At 36.1% G+C, this 22,492-nt stretch overlaps 2 protein-coding genes across 6 annotated transcripts in view; both read right to left on the bottom strand.

The window, feature by feature from the left end:
- Positions 1–169: 169 nt before the first annotated feature.
- On the bottom strand, positions 170–14,629 carry psen1 (presenilin 1). Of its 5 annotated transcripts, none has more exons than XM_019071836.2 (11): positions 14,514–14,629; positions 13,878–13,967; positions 10,928–11,199; positions 5,123–5,264; positions 4,975–5,042; positions 4,167–4,387; positions 3,948–4,046; positions 3,761–3,847; positions 2,568–2,735; positions 2,023–2,141; positions 170–1,174 (listed from the first exon to the last, which is right to left on the bottom strand). In XM_019071836.2, the coding sequence occupies exons 2-11, from the start codon at positions 13,911–13,913 to the stop codon at positions 1,019–1,021; spliced, it is 1,368 nt and encodes a 455-aa protein (XP_018927381.2). In that variant the 5' UTR covers positions 13,914–13,967; positions 14,514–14,629; the 3' UTR covers positions 170–1,018. The 5 variants fall into 5 exon arrangements, with proteins under 5 accessions (XP_018927381.2, XP_042630429.1, XP_042630430.1 ...); XM_042774495.1 differs by having other exon boundaries at positions 13,878–13,972; positions 14,514–14,553; XM_042774496.1 differs by lacking the exon at positions 14,514–14,629 and adding an exon at positions 14,204–14,365.
- A 2,479-nt stretch (positions 14,630–17,108) lies between these two features.
- Positions 17,109–22,492, bottom strand: part of LOC109079998 (trafficking protein particle complex subunit 12-like) — a 30,051-nt gene continuing 24,667 nt past the window's right edge. Inside the window, exons 8-12 of the mRNA XM_042774492.1 lie at positions 20,390–20,463; positions 18,865–18,963; positions 18,352–18,455; positions 17,564–17,651; positions 17,109–17,462 (exon numbers count right to left, since the gene is read on the bottom strand). Coding sequence (XP_042630426.1) covers positions 17,220–17,462; positions 17,564–17,651; positions 18,352–18,455; positions 18,865–18,963; positions 20,390–20,463 — 608 coding nt within the window. The 3' untranslated portion in view covers positions 17,109–17,219. The remainder of the gene's footprint in view (positions 17,463–17,563; positions 17,652–18,351; positions 18,456–18,864; positions 18,964–20,389; positions 20,464–22,492) is intronic.

Raw genomic sequence — 22,492 nt, 5'->3', positions numbered from 1 at the left:
TTGGGCTGGTTTTGTTACACAGACCTGGCAAAGCTGATCATAAAACAGTTTGGACCCCCATTTACCCATTTAATCTCTACTTGTCATCAGATCAATGAGATGATTGTGAATATCAGCTGTACTCAAGGCTGAAGAAGGAAAAAAGAAAGAATTTCAACAGAAAATGATATGATGGAGATGGAAATTTGCTCAAATGAGCAACCCCTTTATTTGTGAATCTTTCAATTTAAATACAAAACATTTGCTTTTTTTTTAAATGACAAAAGGTGTTGGTAATATGAAAGTAAAAGCCATTCATCAACCATTGTGCTGGTAAATAAAAAAAAGAAGAGAAGCAAAACAACAACAAAAAATTAACAAACAAACAATTCCCACACAATCTCCTGACATCTTGTCCAAACACGTATGAAATTAAAAAGAACGTTTATACATTCCAAAATGATGCTCTCTCACTTTTCAGTAAAGCAAAACAGTAGCTTGGACCAGCACTTGATTTAATGCTAGAGTAAACCAGAACATCGTCTCAAATGGCTGGACTCAAACTCACAGGCGCCCTCAGAAGACCAATACAAGTGATCCGTACCTACCTCTGTGCGTGCAGACATATCATTCAGAGAGCTTTGGGTTAATGCTCACTATATCGGAGCTGGAATTAATGTAATGCCTAGAAAGTGAATCCAAACATGTGGTCCCATTCCATACACCAGAGTTCATCAAAGTGATAAAGTCATAATCACTTTCATCCATTCTTACATGTAAAATGGTCTGTTTTCTCCAAACAAACAAATGTTCGGCATATCGCCCGAAGAAGTTACCAAAGCAAATATCAGGATCAGATGCGTCACTGCACAGGCACTGTAATTAATAAAGAGTCATTCAATGCCAAAAACAGCCAATCCAGTCATGTGTCCAGAGGAAGAGGAAAGGTGTGCTAGTATACAGGGTTCACTTTCCCTGCAAGAGGATTCTGGGAATTAGCTGTAAAGTGAAGCGCACGAGGAGTGACCTCTCCTCCGTGCTAAATGTAGAACTGATGAACAGCCAGCTGATCCATGAACGGCCGCACGAGGTTATCGGTGGCAAAGTAAAAGACCAGGCCGAAGGTTATGGAGATGGGGAGAGCCGGAAGGGCCTTTTTGAAGATCGCCAGGAGGAGCAGAGTTAGACATAAACCCTGAGAAAAAATTTAAATCAGGCTATTGTGAATGCTGACAAAACATGCAAAACGTTACATAAGTGATACTCTGACATTAGTTAGATGACACTTGCTTTGACAGTTTCTGTGCATGTCACTGCAAAAAGTTTGTTTATAATCTTAATAATCAAAATATAATAAATAAGTAGCTCCACCTCTGGAATAACTTTATTTTTCTTTTCCAGATGACGTCACCATATTACACAGTCCAATCAATTCTGATAAATAAGATCAAGTCCTGTCACTCACTGAACATCCTGTTTCACATTTAAATGGGTTCATGGTGACTTTAAGCAAGACGCTATATGTCAGGGATAGGCAACTTCGGTCCTGGAGGGCCACTGTCCTGCAGAGTTTAGCTCCCACCCTAATTAAACACACCTGAACAAGGCAATCAGTGTTTTCGGGATTACTAGATAGATACAGGCAGGTGAGTTTTTATGAGGGCTGAAGCTAAACTCTGCAGGATAGTGGCCCTCCAGGACCGGAGTTGCCTATCCCTGCTATATGTGAATAGGGTAAAAATGTTAACTAATCCATATGACCATACATTCCCCAGTTGATGAATCACAGTACATTAAGACTTTATTAAGATTAATTATACACATAGACACATTATTTTATTAAATATGTAATTGAAATCTACAGGTGCAAAAAGTGTGTATTTTGCATATTTTCTTTTCTATTAGACTACAAGAAGTCTAAAATCTAAAAGCAAAATCAAAAAACTGACCAGTGGATGAAAAACAATGTCAATGCCTGTCTGGTGAATGACCCCTGAACTGTGCCCGATTTAACGAGTTGTTCATTTTCTTTGGGATACTTACGATGAGAATGGCCACAAAGCAGGCTATCGTCGTGTTCCAGTCACCGCTGGCTGTAGCTGATGCTTTACCCACCAGCATACTGTAAAAGATGAAATCTCCCAAACCCAGCTTCACACCCCCTGAAAAACACATAGAAACATCAGCATGTGCAGAGATCCCGCTTAATGGGGCTACAACAGGAAGTGAGGGTTCTCTTTGCGTTGAACAGCAACCACACCTAATAGCCAATATCATTGTTTCACATCACACATTTCATTTGTTCAAAATATTTTTTTTTAATCTTTGACATTTTATGGTTCTTTTTATCTTTAAAAAAAAAGTGTGAAATTTTACAAAAGGGACAACCAGTTGACCACTGTGGCCTATTCCATGGCACTACTTCAACATATGGTCTGAGAGAAACTATTTGGACCCCATGTGTTTTGCACTGACCACGTGTGGTTTGATCATGTGACACGGCCTTCAGAGACACAGAGGACTCATGCTGAGGGGTGCTGGGTGTCCTCTTCATTGGAATGAAGGACAGAACCGGATGAGTTACTCACGCTCTTCGTCGTCTTCCACAGGTGGCGGGCGTGCGGAGGGCAGCTCTTGGATCTCTCGTCTGCTGTCCTCAGTGGACTGCATGGGGCCGAGCTGATGCTGCTGCTGATTGACCCACGCTGGTGTGAAACCGCCATCATCCTCCGGCTGAGCCGTGGGTGCCATGGCAACTACAGGAGACAGAGAGACGCCATGAGGAGTGTGCTGTCTGAGAAAAGTTGAGTTTAACAAATAAGCAGCAACACAATGAGGCAAATACTGCTGCTCACGTGATCTGCATTTATAGTAGAGAGTAGGAATAACTGACCAACAATATCAACAGTAGTGTTCAACCGGTATTGTTTTTTTTTTTTTATGCCCGATGTCAATGAATATAGCAAAAACACATTCATAACAATTGCTGAAATTACTTTAGAATTATTTTTTAAATTAGAAAATTTTTTTTTAAAATGAATTATATGAAAAAAAAATTATACCTTAGACAGCAACTTTCTGAAATCTTGTAATTTTTTCAGAAATAAATCTCAAAGCTACAGATGCAAAAGGATACAAACGCACACTTTTATAAAGTTTGAAAGGTTAAATTAAAATGATATGAATGTGCATTTGCTTATGGTAGATTAATACTTTTTCATATACCGTTTATTATCTTTAACAGTTCTGTCTAATAATTCATTATTATTAAAATAAAAGTAACTGTCAGAATAAAAGTAATTTCAAAATAAAACACATCTCATTGGTCAAACAAATCAACCAAACAGAAAAACGTATCGGTCGATGCCGATAATTTAAAAAAAAGCAGGAAATAATTGATAATTGGTTAATAATAATCAGAAATGCTTATTGAGCAGCAAATCAATGCTAGAATGATTTCTGAAGGATCATGAGACACCGGAGACTGGAGTAATGATGCTGAAAATTCAGCTTTGATCACAGAAATAAATTACATTCTAACATAGATTGACATAGTTATTTTAAACTGAAATAATATTTCGCTATTTTACGATTTTTACTGTATCTTTAATCAAATAAATGCAGTCTTGGTGAGCAGAAGAGACTTCTTTTAGAAACATTAAACTGACTTGGTCAATGTCTTATCTACGTAAATCTGAAATGAATATTCTTCAGTAAGGTGTCTGTGAAGATGCACATTATTACATGCGTGTTTGATTCTGGAGCTCTTCCACTCACTCACCCTGGTTCTCCTGCTGAGGAACTGGATGGCTGGAATTATTCCTGGTCTCTCCGCTGTCCGCCATATTAAACAGCCACACCATGGTTGCTGACGAATCAAATGGGCGCACATGTAAATGTGACGGTAACAGAAACAGATATTCCACTAAAACCCTGAATTCAATGTTTCACAGCAAGGCTTTTCTTACAGGAGTAGATGAGAGCAGGGAAGATGGTTTCATTCCTCTCTTGAGCTGTTTCCACCAGGATACGCAGAGGTCCTTTCGGGCACAACACTGCCAATAGATCTACAGTAGAAGCATTAATTATCAGCAGTTTAGCCTTGAGATCACTTGTAGCCTTATTCTACTTTACGGCAGTTATAGGACTATAAAAATAGTAAGCGAATGCTGTCTTCAGTGACTGACCGTAGACAGATATAGCAGCGAGGATGAGCCAGGCGGTCCACTCCGGCAGGTACTTGATGAAGACCAGGGCCATGAGAGCGCTGATCATGATCAGATAGGCCTGCTGGAGCCGCAGCGGACCCTTCCAGTGGATACAGATCATTCCCACCACACCGAAGTTCCAGATGATCACGGATAACGTGAAGTAGTCCATGGCCACGTTGTAAGTCTTGAACACTTCCCTGGTGTGAAGAAACAGAAGTCTTTATACGGCATTTTACTGATCGATTATTGTCAATGATGATATTAAATACTCTCTAGTCAAATGCTACCCAACTACCTGTTTCTATCTGAAATGCATCAACACAGGACCAGTGTTATTATAGTTAACTAAAACAAAAAAGTGTTACTTAAAATAAATGATTACTGAAATAAAATAAAAGTTTTACATGTTTTATTTCAGCTAGCAACATTTCTCATTTATATTTATAGTGCTAGAAAAACTAAAACTGAATTAAAAATTAATAAACTTAAAAATAAATAAACTCTCTCTATATATATGTCTAGAGTTGAATGAATGAATGCCAAAAAAAAAAAAATTACAAAATTTTGAAAATTAAAATGAAAATGAAAACAAAAAATAAAAACTAATGTAAAATATTTTTTTTAAACTATAATAGTATCTCTATACAGAAAACTGCACTTGTCACGCCGTTTCACAGGGTCTTTAATAATAATCCATATATATCAATTACTGTTCCCCCTATTATTTACAGCCCAAAAACAACAAAACTAGGACAAGAAAAAGAAAACAAAACACAGAACTCACCCCAAATAAATTAAGGAGAAGAAGAAGAGGAGGAGGAGGTTGGAGAAGAACAGCCAGGCTTGAATCACCTGCAAAAAACAAAACATGACCCTTCAACCTGATGAAAGAAGTGTGTGTGAGCGTCATACAGACAGTAGAGTGAACGGACCTTGTAGCATCTGTACTTGTAGAGCACCACCAGCACCAGGGTCATGACCAGAATCACGCTGATCATGATGGAGGCGTTGAGCATGGAGTTGAGTGCTCGCTGACCCACCGTCTCTGTGTCCTCACGGAACGGAGTGTAGATCCTGCGAAGAGACACACAAGTGTCATTATATTTAAACAGAAAACAACAGAAAAAAAATAAGTTAAAATAAAGAAGCAATACTGCTCTTTCAACATAAACAGAAAATGATCTTAACATGAACTCAAACTTTTACAATCTGGTAACTCTTATGATACATCTAAAATCATGAATATATGGTCATATTTAATACAATTCTATAGGAAACAGTGTTATTTTAGTATCATAAATAGACTATTATAACTTTAGTTCATATTTTGAATTAGATTTTTTTTTACTTTCATTTTAGTTCTTCAACTTATACCACACGAAAGTGATGACTGTTGCCTTGGCAGATAGCTTAAAATTCAGTTAATGGCTTTAATAATATATATATATATATATACAGTACAGACCAAAAGTTTGGAAACATTACTATTTTTAATGTTTTTGAAAGAAGTTTCTTCTGCTCATCAAGCCTGCACTTATTTGATCAAAAATACAGCAAAAAATGTAATATTGTGAAATATTATTACAATTTAAAATAATTATTTTAAAATTTATTATACTTTAAATTATCATTTATTTCTGTGATGCAAAGCTGAATTTTTAGGATCATTATCACATGATCCTTTAGAAATCATTCTAATATGATGATTCATTATCAAAGTTGGAAACAGTTCTGCTGCTTAATATTTTTTTTCAGAACATGTGATACTTTTTTAGGATACTTTGATGAATAAAAAAGTAAAAAAAATAAATAAAAAAAAGAAGCTACTATGTTTTAAAATATAAATATTTTGTAATAACAATATACATACTGGTCAGTAATTGGGGTCAGTTCCCCACTTTTTTCACTTTTTTAAAATAAAATCAATACTTTTATTCAGCAAGGATGTGTTAAATTGATAAAAAGTGAAAGTAAAGAAAATATATTATTAGATATATATATTATTAGAATTTTTTTTTTTTTTTGAATAAATGCAGTTCTTTTTAACCTTTAATCATCAAATATATTAGACAGCAGAACTGTGTTGCAACACTCATAATAAATCAGAATATTAGAATGATTTCTAAATGATCATGTGATAGACTGGATGTTACATGTGACACTGAAGGCTGGAGTAATGATGCTGAAAATTCAGCTTTGCATCACAGGAATAAATTATTTTTTTAAAGTATATTCAAATAGAAAACTATGGTTTTGCAAGCAAATTTCACACCCCAGCTAGATTTACTAAAATGGTAGTAATATTCAGTGTACACATTAATATGTATTTATATTTATGTCACCATGTTATTCATATTCATTGATAATAAATCTATTGAAAATCTCTACTGATAATAATTCTAAATTAAATACATAACAGCAAATACACACACAGGCACACATGCACAAAATTATTACAAAATAATTTTACACTGCAAAACATGATTTTGGTTCAGAAGGGAACCACACATGCACAAAGCATGTAAGAGGAAAAAGCGCCAGTTTATTCAATAATGAGGGGGTCAGTAAAGCATTAGCACTGTCTAGAGGACAGTCACTGCAACTGCATCACTGGACACACTGACCAGCTTCAATTCATTCCTTACTCAGAGTCCTGATCACAGATCATTTAGATAATGACAGACATTTCAGACCTTCAGACGCATGTTTTCTGAAGAAAATATGTTTTTGGACATGGGTGTAGAGTGGTGTTCTCCAGCATCATGATTGCAGTTATAGCTGTGTGTGGATGGCAGGATGTCGCTAATGTGTTCAGAGTGGTTTTAGTTTATTGTGGTTATTAGGGTGTTTGCCAAAGTGCTGTCATAAGAGCCCATCTGACAGGCTCTATGATATTCTGGTGTTTATCATCAGCCAGAAGAAAACCGTAAGTCTGATCACCTCAAGTTGCATGATCGGAGGAACCGTTCACATCTGTAGCACAAACATACAGGATCAATTATGGACAGATGGTTAATACTTGATATTACGGTTTTGTTCAGCTGTTATTTTAATACCATTTACTATTATAGTTTTTGTCAATATTTTAAATTATATTTTATTTTTATATTTTGTGTTTTCATTTTAATTTGAAAGTTTTAGAATTTTTTTGAGATTTTTTAAAATTACTTTGTGTTTTTTATATAATATATGATATATATATATATTATATATATATATATATATATATATACTTACAGTACATATATATATATATGTTATTAGTTTATTTGGTTTTAAGTATTTTAGTACTTACAGGTAAACTAATAGAGAATTATAAATAATGCCGTGATTTGTTTTATTTTCAGTTAATGTTTATTTCAGGTAACAATGTTTTTTTCAACGGTTTTAGTTTATGTAGCAAATTAGCTCAAAAGGGAAATGTATATAAATAATTAAAATTACTTATAATTACTTACAATTATTAATTTTAGCTGCCAGTAGTATAATATTACCATCAAATAATCTGTTCGTCCATTGAACATTCAGTGTATTTTCATATAAACTCTAAGAAATGAGATTTTCATGGCCACAGAAAATATTTTCTTACAGTACTAGAGCATTAGAGCATGTAGCCAGATCAGGAATCGTTCAAGGGTCACATTCCACAAGCAGTGACAGAATCAGAAACTCATGTAATTTGTGCACAAAGGTTTATTAACTAAAAACTAACACATAATACATGAGGAAAGGGGAAATGAGACTGAATGAATTGATTGAAACGTTAGGGGATGTTTTAATGCAGGTTTTACAGATTATTCTAAACCTCTGTTTCGTTTGGTTAAATGTCTGATACTTGCATTGCCTTGGCTGTCGAATGAGTGTCAGAATGCAATCTCAGATGAAAGTCTTGATGGTTCGATGGTGCTGGAATTGCGATTGCGTTCTTCCGGTGTTTGAAGAGTGACAAACTCCAAAGATGTTATTCTGACTCAATGGTAGCCGGGCGAGTTTTCTCCCAGGTGGAAAATGAAGACATGACTCTAGTTGAGGCCTGCCAGGCACGATGTCATAACAACTGTGTCATAAATGTTGTTTATTTTGCTCAAATAGCATTATAAAAAGCTTACTATTCAGGCTAGATCAGCCAGTGCGCATGCGCAGTCCTGAGTGCATGCCTCATAGCGTTGACTGTTTCTAGATTAGAGATTGGCTCCTTCATTCAGAAACCCAGGACCCATATTGAGCGTTGCATTTTTCCCCATTCAAAACTATACGAGTGACATGTCTTGGGTATTCTATAGTTTTTGGTGCAGCTCCTTTCTCTTTTTGAATGGGGAAAACATCAAATTCTCCAAAACTGTTTGCCAGGCTTCAGATTAAATTTCATATTTGAAATCACCAATGAAATCTGACAACAACTGTCTCATAAATTATGTTTCTTTTGCTCAAATAGCGTAAAAATAAGCGTATTTTTCAGACTAGTCCAGCCAGTGTGCATGCATAGTCCTAAGTGCACATCTCTGAACGCTGACTGTTACTATAGCAACCGGGACTTCTAACCGATTGGTGATTGGCTCTTTTACTCAGAAGGCGGGGCTTCGTTCGATAGAGCAGCCAAATAGAACAATGCATTTTTCCCCATTCAAAACTTTTTTTTTTCTCCAACAAGAACGTGAAGCAATGCAAACTCGATGCCGACTTGAGTGTATAAGTATGTGCCTTATAGACATTTTTTTCTGTGCACTGCGTTAAATGCTTTTTTTTCTGCCCATTTTTTTTTTTTACAAGAACGTGAAGCAATGCAAACTCGAAAAAAAAAAAAAATAAACTTACAAGCTTGTTTTGATAATATTGTTCAGAAATGGTGACAAAAATAATATTTGATTAAAAAAAAAGTATTTTTCATTAAAAATCATTTAAATAAATTAATATTCAATATATATATATATTTTTTTATGAGCTCAAATATTCAAATGCAATATTTTAGAAAAACGCCCATTCCTATTATTTATATCAGCTGCCTGTACTAAATGTAGCAAAATTAATATTAGTGGTCGACCGATATTGTTTTTTTGACAGCCGATGCCGATATCTTGGAAAGCAGGGTGGCCGATATAATTGTATTTATTTTAATTAATATTTAAGTAATTTGAAAAATTTAAAAAATTTGTAAAATAAGCATACTTTAGATTACAAAGTATTTTTCATAAATAAATAAATATTTAATAAAAATATAATAAAAAAAAGTAAACTGTAACCAAAAGAGCCCTCAGTATTCTGGGAAGTTTGTGTGCATCATTGGGAATCATACATTTTTTTTTTCCAAATAAAACCAAGGTAACACTCATTTTACATACAGCACACAGTGAAAATGACATGAATAGGCAAATGCATAAAGCGCAGCATAATTTGAAATCACAAATTTAATGTTTAAAGCATTCAATTTGCACGGACCGAAAGTCACGCAGAGAACACACGATCATGCAGATCACACGCACAGTTAACAAGATCTAATTTTTTTGTCTAATTTTTTTAGGTTTTTTATGTAATATTTTTTTTATTAGTTATTAGATGATTTTAAATGATGTGAGGTGAGCAAATGGTGACAAACTTTCAGAGGGAAAGTTTACGACTCTTTGTCTTCGAACATGGTATTTTGCATAAGTAACTGGATTGTGTGTTGATGCAAAAACTATTAAAGATGCACAAATATGTAGCATAGGTACACATAATATACACTCTCATTTAGATAATGAAAATATGTATTTGTTGATACCAAACATGCTATAGGTGAGTGTGACGAGAGGGGCGGGGCCGGAGCGAGGCCGGTGGAGCACCAGTGCCACTCACCGGTCTCGAGTCCCACGGAGGAGCTCCGGAAGGATAAAAGGAGGAGTGATGACAGTGTTGGAGGAGAGAGGACCAGGCCTGGACTTTACTTTGTGTTTTGGTTCTGTCTGTGCATGACAGTCATCCGTGAGGGGCTGTTGCACTATTATGTGTTTATTTTATTATTAAAGTTTTGTTTAAATGTTCGCCGGTTCCCGCCTCCTATTTCCCGTGACTACGAACTTTGTTACAGTGAGGTTATATTAACTAGTGGCTCTATCATAAGCATGTATAAAACAGTATACAATACAAAAGTCAATATACAAGAACAGTAATAATGCACACAATGACCTGGGGATACGCATGATAGAAAGGTCAAAGAATGGTTTGTCTTTTACTGAAGAAAGTACGTGTCAGTTTCAGAAAGAATTAAGTATACAAGTGTTTAAGTATATCTGGGCAGTCACTGTGATAACCAGAGGTCAGTTCTGTCCTTTTGGGGTTATTTGCATTCCGGAGGAGGGTCCACAGACCCTCATATTTGGCTTATTGGTTGGGCGAGGGGTGTTAGGGATTATTTGTTAAATATAAGAAATGATAGTGTGTCTGATTTGTCCAGGTGTTACATTAACAACCCTGACTATAGTGATGTAATATGACTAATGTGACTATAATGTGATAGTGATGCGAGTGTTGAGGTCCCAGGTGATTGAGAGCTGAACTGTGATATTTCCTGCATCACGGACTCCATGAAAGAATTTAGACTTTATCCTGAACAATCACAGCTGTGATTCATGTCAGGACGTGATGCTGATTTAGCGTTTGCTGATTTTAGGCATGAACAGACTTAATTCTGTCAAGCAGCCCTGAAGGGCACAGCTGAAACCCAACTCCAATGAAACTGTCATTTAAAATGTGGTACTCACAGCTGCTGGCCGTCCTTCTGAGTGTAGAAACTGACCGATTTGATGGTGGCCACAACCACCACCATACACAGCGTGACGGGAACAAACAGCATGATCACATGCTTGGCTCCGTATTTGAGAGTCAGCTCCTCGTCCTCGTCCTCCTCGCTGTCTGTGAGCACCTGCGGGGGCCGTGCGGTGGGCAGCTGTCCGTTCAGCTCCACCTCGTTACGGCCGGGAGTCGCGGTGCTGCCCGTCTCAGTGTGCCGGTTGGCCTCCGTCCCGTCATTTGACTGCAGAGAGAAACACACAACAAGAGTCCGTGTGTGATCACAAGTTTGGAGGCTTTTGTAAAGTTTTAAAAGAAATCTCTTTTGCTCATCGAGGATGTGTTCGTTTGATCAAAAATAGTGTAAAAACAGTGAAAAATTATTACAATCTAAAATAAATGTGTTCTATGTGAATATGTGTTAAACTGTAATTTATGTCTGTGATGTGCAGCTGTATTTTCAGCATCATTACTCCAGTCTTCAGTGTCACATGATCTTCAGACATCATTCTAATATGATGATTTGCCGCTCAAGGAACATTTCTGATTATTATCAATGTTGAAAACAGTTGTGCTGCACAATATTTTTGTGGAAAATGTGATGCATTTTGTTTTTCAGGATTCTTTGATGAACAGAAAGTTCAAAAGAACTGCATTTATTGGAAATAGAAATCTTTTGTAACATTATAAATGTCTTTAAATAGGCACGCTATGCATCAAATTCTCATATCACGATAATTGCTGGAACTTGAAGTGGAAGAGGACGTGTCGGCCTCTACATTTAAATACAATAAAACTATACACAATACAAATGTGTAATAAGTAAATAAATGCTTCAAACTGAATGTCACAGCTATAAAGAACGATAATAAAGATTCAGAATACTTTGAATCAAAATCTAAGGCATGATTTAGTCCAAATTACTAAAAATGAAGTAAATTAGTAAAAATGTAATTTAATCTGATTACAAGAATTTAATTTTTGGAATCTGGTTGTGTAATCCAGATGACATGTAATCAGTTCCTTCCAGCTCCGTGAAGAGCTCTATCTGACGCTGTGGAGCTCTTACTCAACCACCCTCTACACTAGTTAGCACTAGAAATACAGTGGGTACGGAAAGTATTCAGACCCCCTTACATTTTTCACTCTTTGTTATATTGCAGCCATTTGCTAAAATCATTTAAGTTCATTTTATTTTCCTCATTAATGTACACACAGCACCCCATATTGACAGCAGCAGAAAAACACAGAATTGTTGACATTTTTGCAGATTTATTAAAAAAGAAAAAATGAAATATCACATGGTCCTAAGTATTCAGACCCTTTGCTGTGACACTCATATATTTAACTCAGGTGCTGTCCATTTCTTCTGATCATCCTTGAGATGGTTCTACACCTTCATGGAGTCCAGCTGTGGTTTGATTATACTGATTGGACTTGATTAGGAAAGCCACACACCTGTCTATATAAGACCTTATTACAGCTCACAGTGCATGTCAGAGCAAATGAGAATCATGAGGTCAAAGGTAACTGCCTGAAGAGCTCAGAGACAGAATTGTGGCAAGGCACAAGATCTGGCCAAGGTTACGAAAAAAAATTCTGCTGCACTTAAGGTTCCTAACAGCACAGTGGCCTCCATAATCCTTAAATGGAAGACGTTTGGCGACGACCAGAACCCTTCCTCGAGCTAGCCATCCGCCAAACTGAGCTACCGGGGGAGAAGAGCCTTGTGTGAGAGAGGTAAAGAAGAACCCAAAGATCACTGTGGCTGAGCTCCAGAGATGCAGTTTGGGAGATGGGAGAAAGTTGTAGAAAGTCAACCATCAATGCAGCCCTCCACCAGTCGCGGCTTTATGGCAGAGTGGCCCGACAGAAGCCTCTCCTCAGTGCAAGACACATGAAAAAAACGCCTGAAGGACTCCAAGATGGTGAGAAATAAGATTCTCTGCTCTGATGAGACGAAGATAGAACTTTTTGGCCTTAATTCTAAGCGGTATGTGTGAAGAAAACCAGGCACTGTTCATCACCTGTCAAATACAGTCCCAACAGTGAAGCATGGTGGTGGCAGCATCATACTGTGGGGGTGTTCATTAGCTGCAGGGACAGGACGACTGGTTGCAATCGAGTCGGAAAGACGAATGCGGCCAAGTACAGGGATATCCTGGACAAAAACCTTCTCCAGAGTGCTCAGGACCTCAGACTGGGCCGAAGGTTCACCTTCCAACAAGACAATGACCCTAAGCACACAGCTAAAATAACGAAGGAGTGGCTTCACAACAACTCCGTGACTGTTCTTGAATGGCCCAGCAGGAGCCCTGACTTAAACCCAATGAGCATCTCTGGAGAAACCTGAAAAATGGCTGTGCACCAACGTTTACCATCCAACCTGACAGAACTGGAGAGGATCTGCAAGGAGGAATGGCAGAGGATCCCCAAATCCAGGAGTGAAGAACTTGTTGCATCTTTTCCAAAAAGACTCATGGCTGTATTAGATCAAAAGGGTGCTTCTACTAAATACTGAGCAAAGGGTCTGAATACTTACGACCATGTGATATTTTCAGTTTTTTCTTTTTTAATAAATGTGCAAAAATGTCAACAATTGTGTTTTTCTGTCAATATGGGGTGCTGTGTGTACATTAATGAGGAAAAAAAAAAGAACTTAAATGATTTTAGCAAATGGCTGCAATATAACAAAGAGTGAAACATTTAAGGGGGTCTGAATACTTTCCGCACCCACTGTAACTCCACATAACAGTGAACAAGGCAACAAGATGATCAAAATTCAGCGCATAACTATTAAAAAGAAACAATATGCCATATAAAATGTCACTTGTGTATACTAAGAGTACTACATCTATGTGTCTAATACAGAACCACATAATCACAATACATACTACAAAGTCACAAAATCACTTCACTTACCACATTATTGACAGCATTTTCCACATTATCAGCCATTGATGCTGTGAGGTGACCCAGGGGTCATAGAAACAGCAGGAGATCCGGATCTGACTGGACTCAGATCACAAAACAACACAAATAACCACACAGCAATGTCAAGTTTACGACTTCTGGGTGGAAGACTATTTGCATTCAAAAAAGACTAACTTTTAGCTTATAATATGAAGGTTTATGATACTGTTTTCAGATGGTGTTTAGATTACACTCCCACTGAGCTTTAAAAACAGCACATATTACTAGAGCACCTCGAACCCGTGGTTTAACTAGTGTTTGATGTAACCACACACAGCAGAGGAGCTTCCTCATTCCTGACTGCGCGGAAATACTGTTTCCTTTTCCTCTTCAAAACGAGCCACAGTCAAAATATTTCCGTTTCGGGCACAGAACGCTTAGCGTTAAACAAAGCAGCGACTAATTCACAACAATGTAGCGTGAGGCTAGTTAGCTTTTTTTTATATTGTGTTTTTATAGAAGTTTTGCTCCAAGTAAACATTTACAACGGAAACGAATCAACCCCATATTCATACATCACTTTATGTATAATAAGGAAACGAAACTGTACAGATAACATAATTTAAATACCAATGTCTGACAAACCTGATTATTAAACCCTCAATGCTGTGAAGCGAGACACGGCGGGACAGACAGGAAGCGCTGCGAAAGGTCCAAACTGCTTTCACAATAAAAGTCTCATTCATCGTTCCACACAAGTTATTGAACTTGGCAATAGGGTACATAGAAAGCAGGTACACCTTCATCGACAATGGCACTGAAACAGTTTGTAACTAATTAGACTGTATTTCCATAGAAATGCATTGACTGTGGGCATTCACTCTAAGCAAACAAACAAATAAATGCGATAAATTAACATTCAAAATATTTATTTATTTACTTACTTACTGGGATTTTCCAAAGTCCCAGCTGGAATCTGGTCCTCTTGTACAAGTCTCTTCTACTCATCAAGGCTGCATTTATTTTGTTGGAAATACAGAAAAAAAAAAAAAAAAAAAAAATTATGAATTATGTGAATTATGATTACATTTTAAAATTACTATTTTCTATGTGAATATCTGTTAAAATGTATTTCCTATTTCTGTGATCTGCAGCTGTATTTTCAGCATCATTACTTCAGTCTTCAGTGTCACATGATCTTCAGAAATCATTCTAATATGCTGATTTATTATCAGTGCTGGAAACTGTTGTGCTGCTTAATATTTTTTGGAACCTGTGATACTTTTTTCAGGATTCTTTGATGAATGATGTTAAAAAGAACAGCATTTATTTAAAATCGAAATATTTTCTAATGATATAAGCCTTTATTTTTATTTTTTTTTTTTTTAAATTTAAATTTATTGTTGTTTATTGAATCATTGATTCATTTCTTTAAAAAAAAAAAAAAATGGCCACAAACTTTTGAATAGCAGTGCATATTGTTACAAAAGCTTTCTATTTTAAATAAATGCTGTTCTTTTTAACTTTTTTATTCATCAAATAATCCCGAAAAAAAAAGTATGACAGGTTCCAAAATTATTAAGCAGCAAAGCTGTTCCCAATATTAATAATAAATCAGCATTTAAGAATTCTGAAGAGTCACGCGACACTGAAGACTGGAGTAATGATGCTGAAAATACAGCTCTGATCACAGTAATAAATTACATTTTAAAGTATATTAAAATAGAAAACCATTATTTTAAATTGCAATAATAGTTCACAGTATTACTGTTTTAGTTTTTTTGTATTTCCGATTAAATAAATTCAGTCTTGATGAGTAGAAGAGTCTTCTTTAAAAAACATTACAAATCTGACTGATCCCAAACTTTTGAACAGCAGTGTATTTGTCGATAATTGCTGTAGGATACTTTTATTTTGAAAACCGCAAGCTTTCCTTCAGTCGCCTTTCTATGGGATGAAATTAGACTCAAAATGATTAATAGATGCACGCAAAATTATCCATGTACTGCATGCATTTTATACATGTATCTTACTAACCACAAACAAATGCCTTTCAATTTGAGTCTGTGGAATTTGGGATTAAATGATTGTGCAGGGATTTGTACAAATACAGACATGTTTGCGAATAAAAATGTTCTGTTCTGCATTAATATATCATAAATTGCTCATGCAAAAAATGAATCCACGCATATGTGGATCAGGTAACACGCGTGCAGTAATTGACGTCTAGTTCTGGTGTTTTGTTTTGATTTTGTATATCATAAATTGCTTTTGGTTCATTTGGATTTTTAACAAAATGCTGCACATTGATGGAAAAGCATTTGTTTCTGTGTAGTGACGCACATTTTTCAGATCGTGTACACATTAATGAAATGCACTGGGCCTGCACATTGATGGAAAAGCATTTGTTTCTGTGTTGCTGTAAACTGAGAAAATTAAGTCTCAAAATCCAAATGAACCGAACAAGATCGACTCGAACTAGACATAAAAAAACAGCCTAGGATGGGTTTGAAAAGTAGGTTTTATTCAGTTATTCAGAATGCATGTTATTAGCTGCTGGTGGCCATTTTTGTTGTTTTTTTAATGACTTGGTTAGAATTCCTGTACTGAATAAGAAATACACATTCACATTGACTTGATCAAACTGTTGGGGATTGGTTAGAACAGGGTTTTTTGGGTTTTTTATTTGTAGCGCCCCCTATGGGCAGATTGTCGGGCAGATTTGGATGCAAATTGATGTGAGTCCTCAGAATGTTTTGTGGTCTGTGTGTGTCAAGTTTCGCTAAGTTTGGAAATTCCATTCTGTTTTATTGGATTATATCATCACAAAACTTCTTTTGTCAAAATTTATTTTGTCAGCTTTTACTGATGATAGTTTTGATATACTGTGCCAAGTTTCATGCAAATCGAACCAACAGTCGCTAGGAGGAGTTAAAAAAAAAAGTAGGTTTTTCAAAAAAATTAAAAATGGTGGTAAAATGCCACTATAAGCTGCATTACTAAAGCACATCAACGTCAGAACTGATTCTCACACATTTATTAACCAGATTTCCTTTTCTCATGTTCAGAAATACACAGTACAGTTAGAATTAGCTTAGATCCTTTGAAAACAATCATTTAATGCATTTAAATGCATTTCTCGATTCTTGAAACACGGGTAATCTTAAACCATTTTTTTCCATGCGGAGCAAATATCGTTGAGTTATGTTGTTTTTTTTGGTGTTTGTATGTGTTTGTTAGGAGCATAATTGATCTTGTAAAAGCTTCAAATGCTGAAGAGTATTTTCCACCACGGCCTGCCGTCTGACTCGTAATCATTCGGTAACGTCCTGCGCGTTGGATTGTGGCGTCTCATACTAGCTTGAGGCACTGGACGTTGAAGCTGTCTCCCTCTCTACAGGCGACGGCCTCCAGCAGAGCCTGTTTCTTCTGCGTGCTGCGCGAGGACTCCAGCTCGTACATGGTGGTGAGGTTGAACAGCACGCTCTCGTGCAGGTAGAGCGCCGGGTCCTTGTGCACCAGGCTCTCCAGCTGGCCCAGGGACTCCTTCAGCCTTCCCAAATACAGCAGACACACAGCTGCATTGTTGTTTGCCTGAAACACAAAGCTGGCGTTGTTATCGCTGGCAGTATCCAGTATTCATCCGCTGCTGTTTGTCTGGCGGTGCATCACTCGGTCATACGTGCTCAACTTACCACTGGGTTCTTAGGATCAAGTTCCAGGACGCTGGAGAAACACGTGTGTGCGTCTGCATAGTTATTCTGACTCAGATAAACAAAAGCCCTGTGGACAACATCACAATCACAGAAACACAGACACTTCAGATCGAAACAGTTTGAAATAAATACGATTTTTTAATGTTTTTAAAACAAGTCTCTTGTGCTCACTAAGGCTGCATTTATTTGATCACAAATTCAGTAAGGATTTGTTTGTTTTTTTAAATAGAAACATTGATTATTATCAATAATGAAAACAGTTGTGCTGCATCATATTTTTAATATTAATAAATTGATACACTACCACTCAAAAGTTTGGGGTATGTAAAAAAATAAATAAACACATTTTATGCTAATTTATTAATATAAACATTTACAATTAATAATTTTAAATATTTATATTCAGAGAAATGCTGTTCATTGAACTAACTTTCATCAAAGAATCCTGAACAAAATATCATGGCTTCCACAAAAATATTAAGTAGCAAACACTCATGTTTTTAACATTAATAAGAACCATTGTTCTATATTATATGTAACTAAACATAACTAATAACCGATATTAGAATGATTTCTGAAGATCATGTGACACTGAAGACTGGAGTAATGTTGCTGAAAAGTCAGCTTTTCATCACAGGAATAAATTACATTTTACATAGAATAATAGAATATTTAAAATATGAAAAAAAAATATTTAATACTCCCAACTGTGTGAACATGAGGAGAGTTCATTAAATGACTGTAACAGAGCAGAAATCAGCGTTCACCTGTTCATCAGGACTGAGGTGTCTTCATTAGCTGTTTTTCCCTTTGATTGACAGCCTTTTTCCACATCCTGAAAATACTTCTCAGCAGTTCGGATGTCTCCAATCTAATCATGAACAAACAGAACGTTAATTATAGTCTGTGTGGAGATGACAAAACAAGAAGAGCAAAGTGGATCCTCTGAACCTCTTCAAAAACAAGTATCACTGCAGAACAAAGACAACGTCCACTCATCCAGCAGACATGATCACTTGCTTTTGTCTTACACGTAAACACTGCATATTTCAACAAAAAAGGGAAAGTTTACAGCTTTTGCACGGTTCTTTCCTTTACTTTCGCAGACCTTTGATGTGCCCTTGATGAACATAATTATTAATTTATTAAACTGACTGACCGTAAATTTTTGGACATTAGTGTATATAGAGCAGACGCCACAATTCTAAAGTTCAGAATTGTAAACTGTGTGTTGCTGTTGAAGTCATCTGAAGCAGTGCCTCCTGGTGTCTCTGTCTCACCTGTAGGAAAATACGGCCGATTCCACTCAGCAGCTGCACTCTTTGCTCAGGTTCATACTCGATGATGGAGTGATACGTCTCCACTGCCAGCATATAGTCCTTTAAGGGAGTGAAGAAAAAAATCACGATAAAAGTAGCTTTTTTTTTTTCTTTTTTTTATTATTATTTTTTTTTTTTTATTAATTTTTTTGTTGTTTATTATTTATTATCTTTGTGCAGCTCTTTTCCATGACCATGACTGTCAAGCTCCAAAAGAACAAAAACACCATGACAGTAGCATAAAATTGCCTATATGACTGTTATGAACATCCACAGTAAAGGAGGAGGTAACATATTCCAGGTTTCCTGAAGTCATATGATAGTTTTATGTGAGTGACGGACCAAATGCATCTTGTCAGTTTGAGTATTGTGGGATGAATGAGATTTGACAGCCGCAGTGGAAAGGAAATCTCATTCAAAGCACCAAATGACTTCAGAAGACTTGAATATAGTTGGTGTATGAAATAACGTTGAGATAATTTCATGCATTTTTATCCTTAAGCTTGACAGATGTGGTCATTGAAAAGACTGTGAGAGGATTCTTCACAAATTGTCTATTTGTGTTACAAAATATGAGCTCTGAACAAAAATAAAGACGGAATTTGTTAATATTTTACAGTGTCCTTGTTAAACATTAGCTGTACTTACTATAGTAATAACAGTTATTTATGCAATTATAATAAGGAAGTTATTGTATGAATCTAACTTTAAAACAGACCCTAATCCTATAGTTAGTACTTACTGTTATTTAATATTACGCAGTGCTTAAAAGAATAATTTCAATTTTTCTTTTTTTAAATGTTATTTTTCATACATGCAACCATACATCATACAATGTGCAGTGAAATGATTTTATGTTTAATTTATAGAAAATAAATCAGAGTAGAAGTGATATATATTAACAGAAATCAGAAATAAAATTAACAATTTTAGAATTTAAGCTTAAAATTTCAATTATTTAATTTAACTGCACTGTACCTTAACCCCCCCCCCCCCCAAATTTTTTATATATTATATATATATATATATATATATATATATATATATATATATATATAATATATATATATTTTTTAAAAAGATGCACTACAACAACGACTCATGTCTGTGAGTTTCTTTATTGTTTGTCTGCTAACCAATGTGTGTGTGTGTGTGTGTGTGTGTGTGTGTGTCACAACAGTCTTTGGCCAGGAGATGGCACTTGTTGAACATGATAACTTGCACAAAAAAAAAAAAAAAAACAGGCATTTTTTTTTAGCTACGACAGTCTAAATCTAAGGGTACACTATAAAGGTCTAGAATGTCTGAATACACACTGTTTTACCAGTAGAACAATAATCAGAAAAGCTATTTTATCAGTAGGCACCTGCTTGAAGGAAAGCCTGTAATCTCTAACCCTGGAGTATGTGCGTGTGCACAGATATGATTCAGGTCACATAATGAATGTGCAAGCGAGTATATGTTTGTAGCTCTTCCACTCACGTACCTTCATCATTAGCAGACAGTTGGCCATGGAGTACATCACCCTGCTCAGACGTGACCTCCACAGCTGGATGGAGGCTGAAACTTGTACGAGCAGAGAGAGAGAGAGACAGATGAGCAAATGGAATGGAATTGGAAATTGGAAAAATTGCTGCAGTCTTTCCCTCCTTTTCCCGGCTCTGGACCATCAATTTTTGGTCTGCTGGCGGGAATTATAGTGCAGGAGGAAAAGACACAGTAACAATCACATATTTCCCCCCTCTGGCTCACTGTAGACCCCCATCAGCGAGCCGATCTGATCTCTGGTGTGTGTGTGTGTGTGTGTGAGCATGAACAGACTTCAGCGTATGTCTCAGTGCTGATGCTGTGTGACTTCCTCCACTCGCCTTCGGCACAAACAATGATAGCTGTGAGACTGTTCCTGAAGAACATACTGATTAAAGGGGTCATAAACTGCCTTTTTTCAATTTGATACTGTTCTCCGAGGTCCATTTATAATGTTCACAAGACCTTCGTATCAAAAAACAATCTAGAAGTAACAAGCTATTTCTTGTCCTGTTTTTGAGCCCCTCGTCAGAACACACCGTTTGGATTGGTGTGGCGAATTCTAGACTTCGAAGTAAAACAGTTTTGCATATTAAAATTAATTTTAATGCCCCCGTCATTACACATGCAGAATGGTTTTGAAAGCTTCCAACGTTAAGAAATGGTAGCCAGTGAAATTAACTCATGCATGTTTGAGTCAGAGTCTGATCCCGAATCAGAAAACAACAAACCTGCACCTCAAATGCCAAAGACACTACAGCCCGGTAATAAGTGATCTGTATTTATATGTATTCTTTATGTATTTGTGAGGTAGTTACAGTAACTTAGTCCATTATATTATGTATTATATTTCAGTGTTTAACCAAAGACACAACAGAAAGCTGTTTATGACCTTATGTTTTTAACATTTATGCGTAGTACACATTTTTTGTATTTCATTGGTTAAATAAAGTTCAGATACTTTGAGTTCCTACAGATATAGCTGACAAAGGATAAATTACGCTTTTTCATATAAACTATGTCAAATTATGCATGTCTGTATGCCTACATCTATGGATGCTGTTGTGATTTAGGTTAAAAACTTACTCAGTACATATCAAACTATCTGAAACAGACAAATCAATAGTGACACATGATAAAAACACTGTTACTCACACTTGTGTGGTGAGACATTACTGTCGGATCCAATACAGCAAAGCCTTTTAGTTTCAATCTCTCTGAAAATCATGAGTCGAACTGTGTCTTGTTTAAAAACGAACCCATGGTAAAATGAAGCGAACGAATGAAACGATCAGGTTCTTACTGACACAATCTGAAACTTCATTCACTCTTTCCTAATGTTAGGATCAGAAGGAAGGCTTTTCCACTGCTAAAGAGGGTGTTATGTGGAAGTAGGTGTTGATCTTCTGCAGAGGCGGGCTTTCGTCACACTATGACAACATAATGTGACATTACAAAATGTGTTTCTGGTTACTGTTGTAACCTTGGTTCCCTGCGAGAGGGAAATGAGACATTGCGAAGCATTTGATGTGGGAACTCCTCCCCTTCTCCGAAAAATCTGAAACCTTACTGAATGGCTAGTAATTTCCTACTGCTAAATACTGAAAATAAATAAAATAAATAATTATATAAATAAAAAAATTAATTGGACCAAAAAGCTCTGCATGTAATAACCTAAAAAACATTGTCTAACACTTCATGGCTGCTCTGTTAATTCCTCGTCATTAGTTAGGAACCTAGGTGTGCTTTTTGATAGCAAATTTTCCTTTGAAAACCATGTTTCTAGCATTTGTACAACTAAAATTTTCCATCTTAAAAATATATCTTAATTATTTGCTATGCTCTCAATGTCAAATGCAGAAACGTTAATTCATGCGTTCATGACCTCAAGTTTAGATTATTGTAATGCTTTATTGGGTGGTTCTGCACGCTTAATACACAAACTCAAGCTGGTCCAAAATCAAGTCAAGTCAAGTCACTTTTACTGTCACATCACCACAGCACCTGTACCCTGGTGAGTAAAATTCTTGGGAGCATGCTCCAGAAATTGCAAAACAATTTA

Source organism: Cyprinus carpio, chromosome A17 (genome assembly GCF_018340385.1).
Source record: "Cyprinus carpio isolate SPL01 chromosome A17, ASM1834038v1, whole genome shotgun sequence".
In the NCBI taxonomy this organism is placed as follows: Eukaryota; Metazoa; Chordata; class Actinopteri; order Cypriniformes; family Cyprinidae; genus Cyprinus; species Cyprinus carpio.
This window is presented reverse-complemented; position numbering and strand designations above follow the sequence as displayed.

Excerpts from the sequence above, each read along its gene's own strand:
- psen1 (XM_019071836.2), bottom strand. The coding sequence starts at position 13,913 with ATGGCTGATAATGTGGAAAATGCTGTCAATAATGTG. Across the intron at positions 11,200-13,877 it reads AAAATGCTGTCAATAATGTG|TCAAATGACGGGACGGAGGC; the intron begins GTAAGTGAAGTG and ends TTCTCTCTGCAG. Across the intron at positions 1,175-2,022 it reads GCTTTGTGGCCATTCTCATC|GGTTTATGTCTAACTCTGCT; the intron begins GTAAGTATCCCA and ends ATTTTTTCTCAG.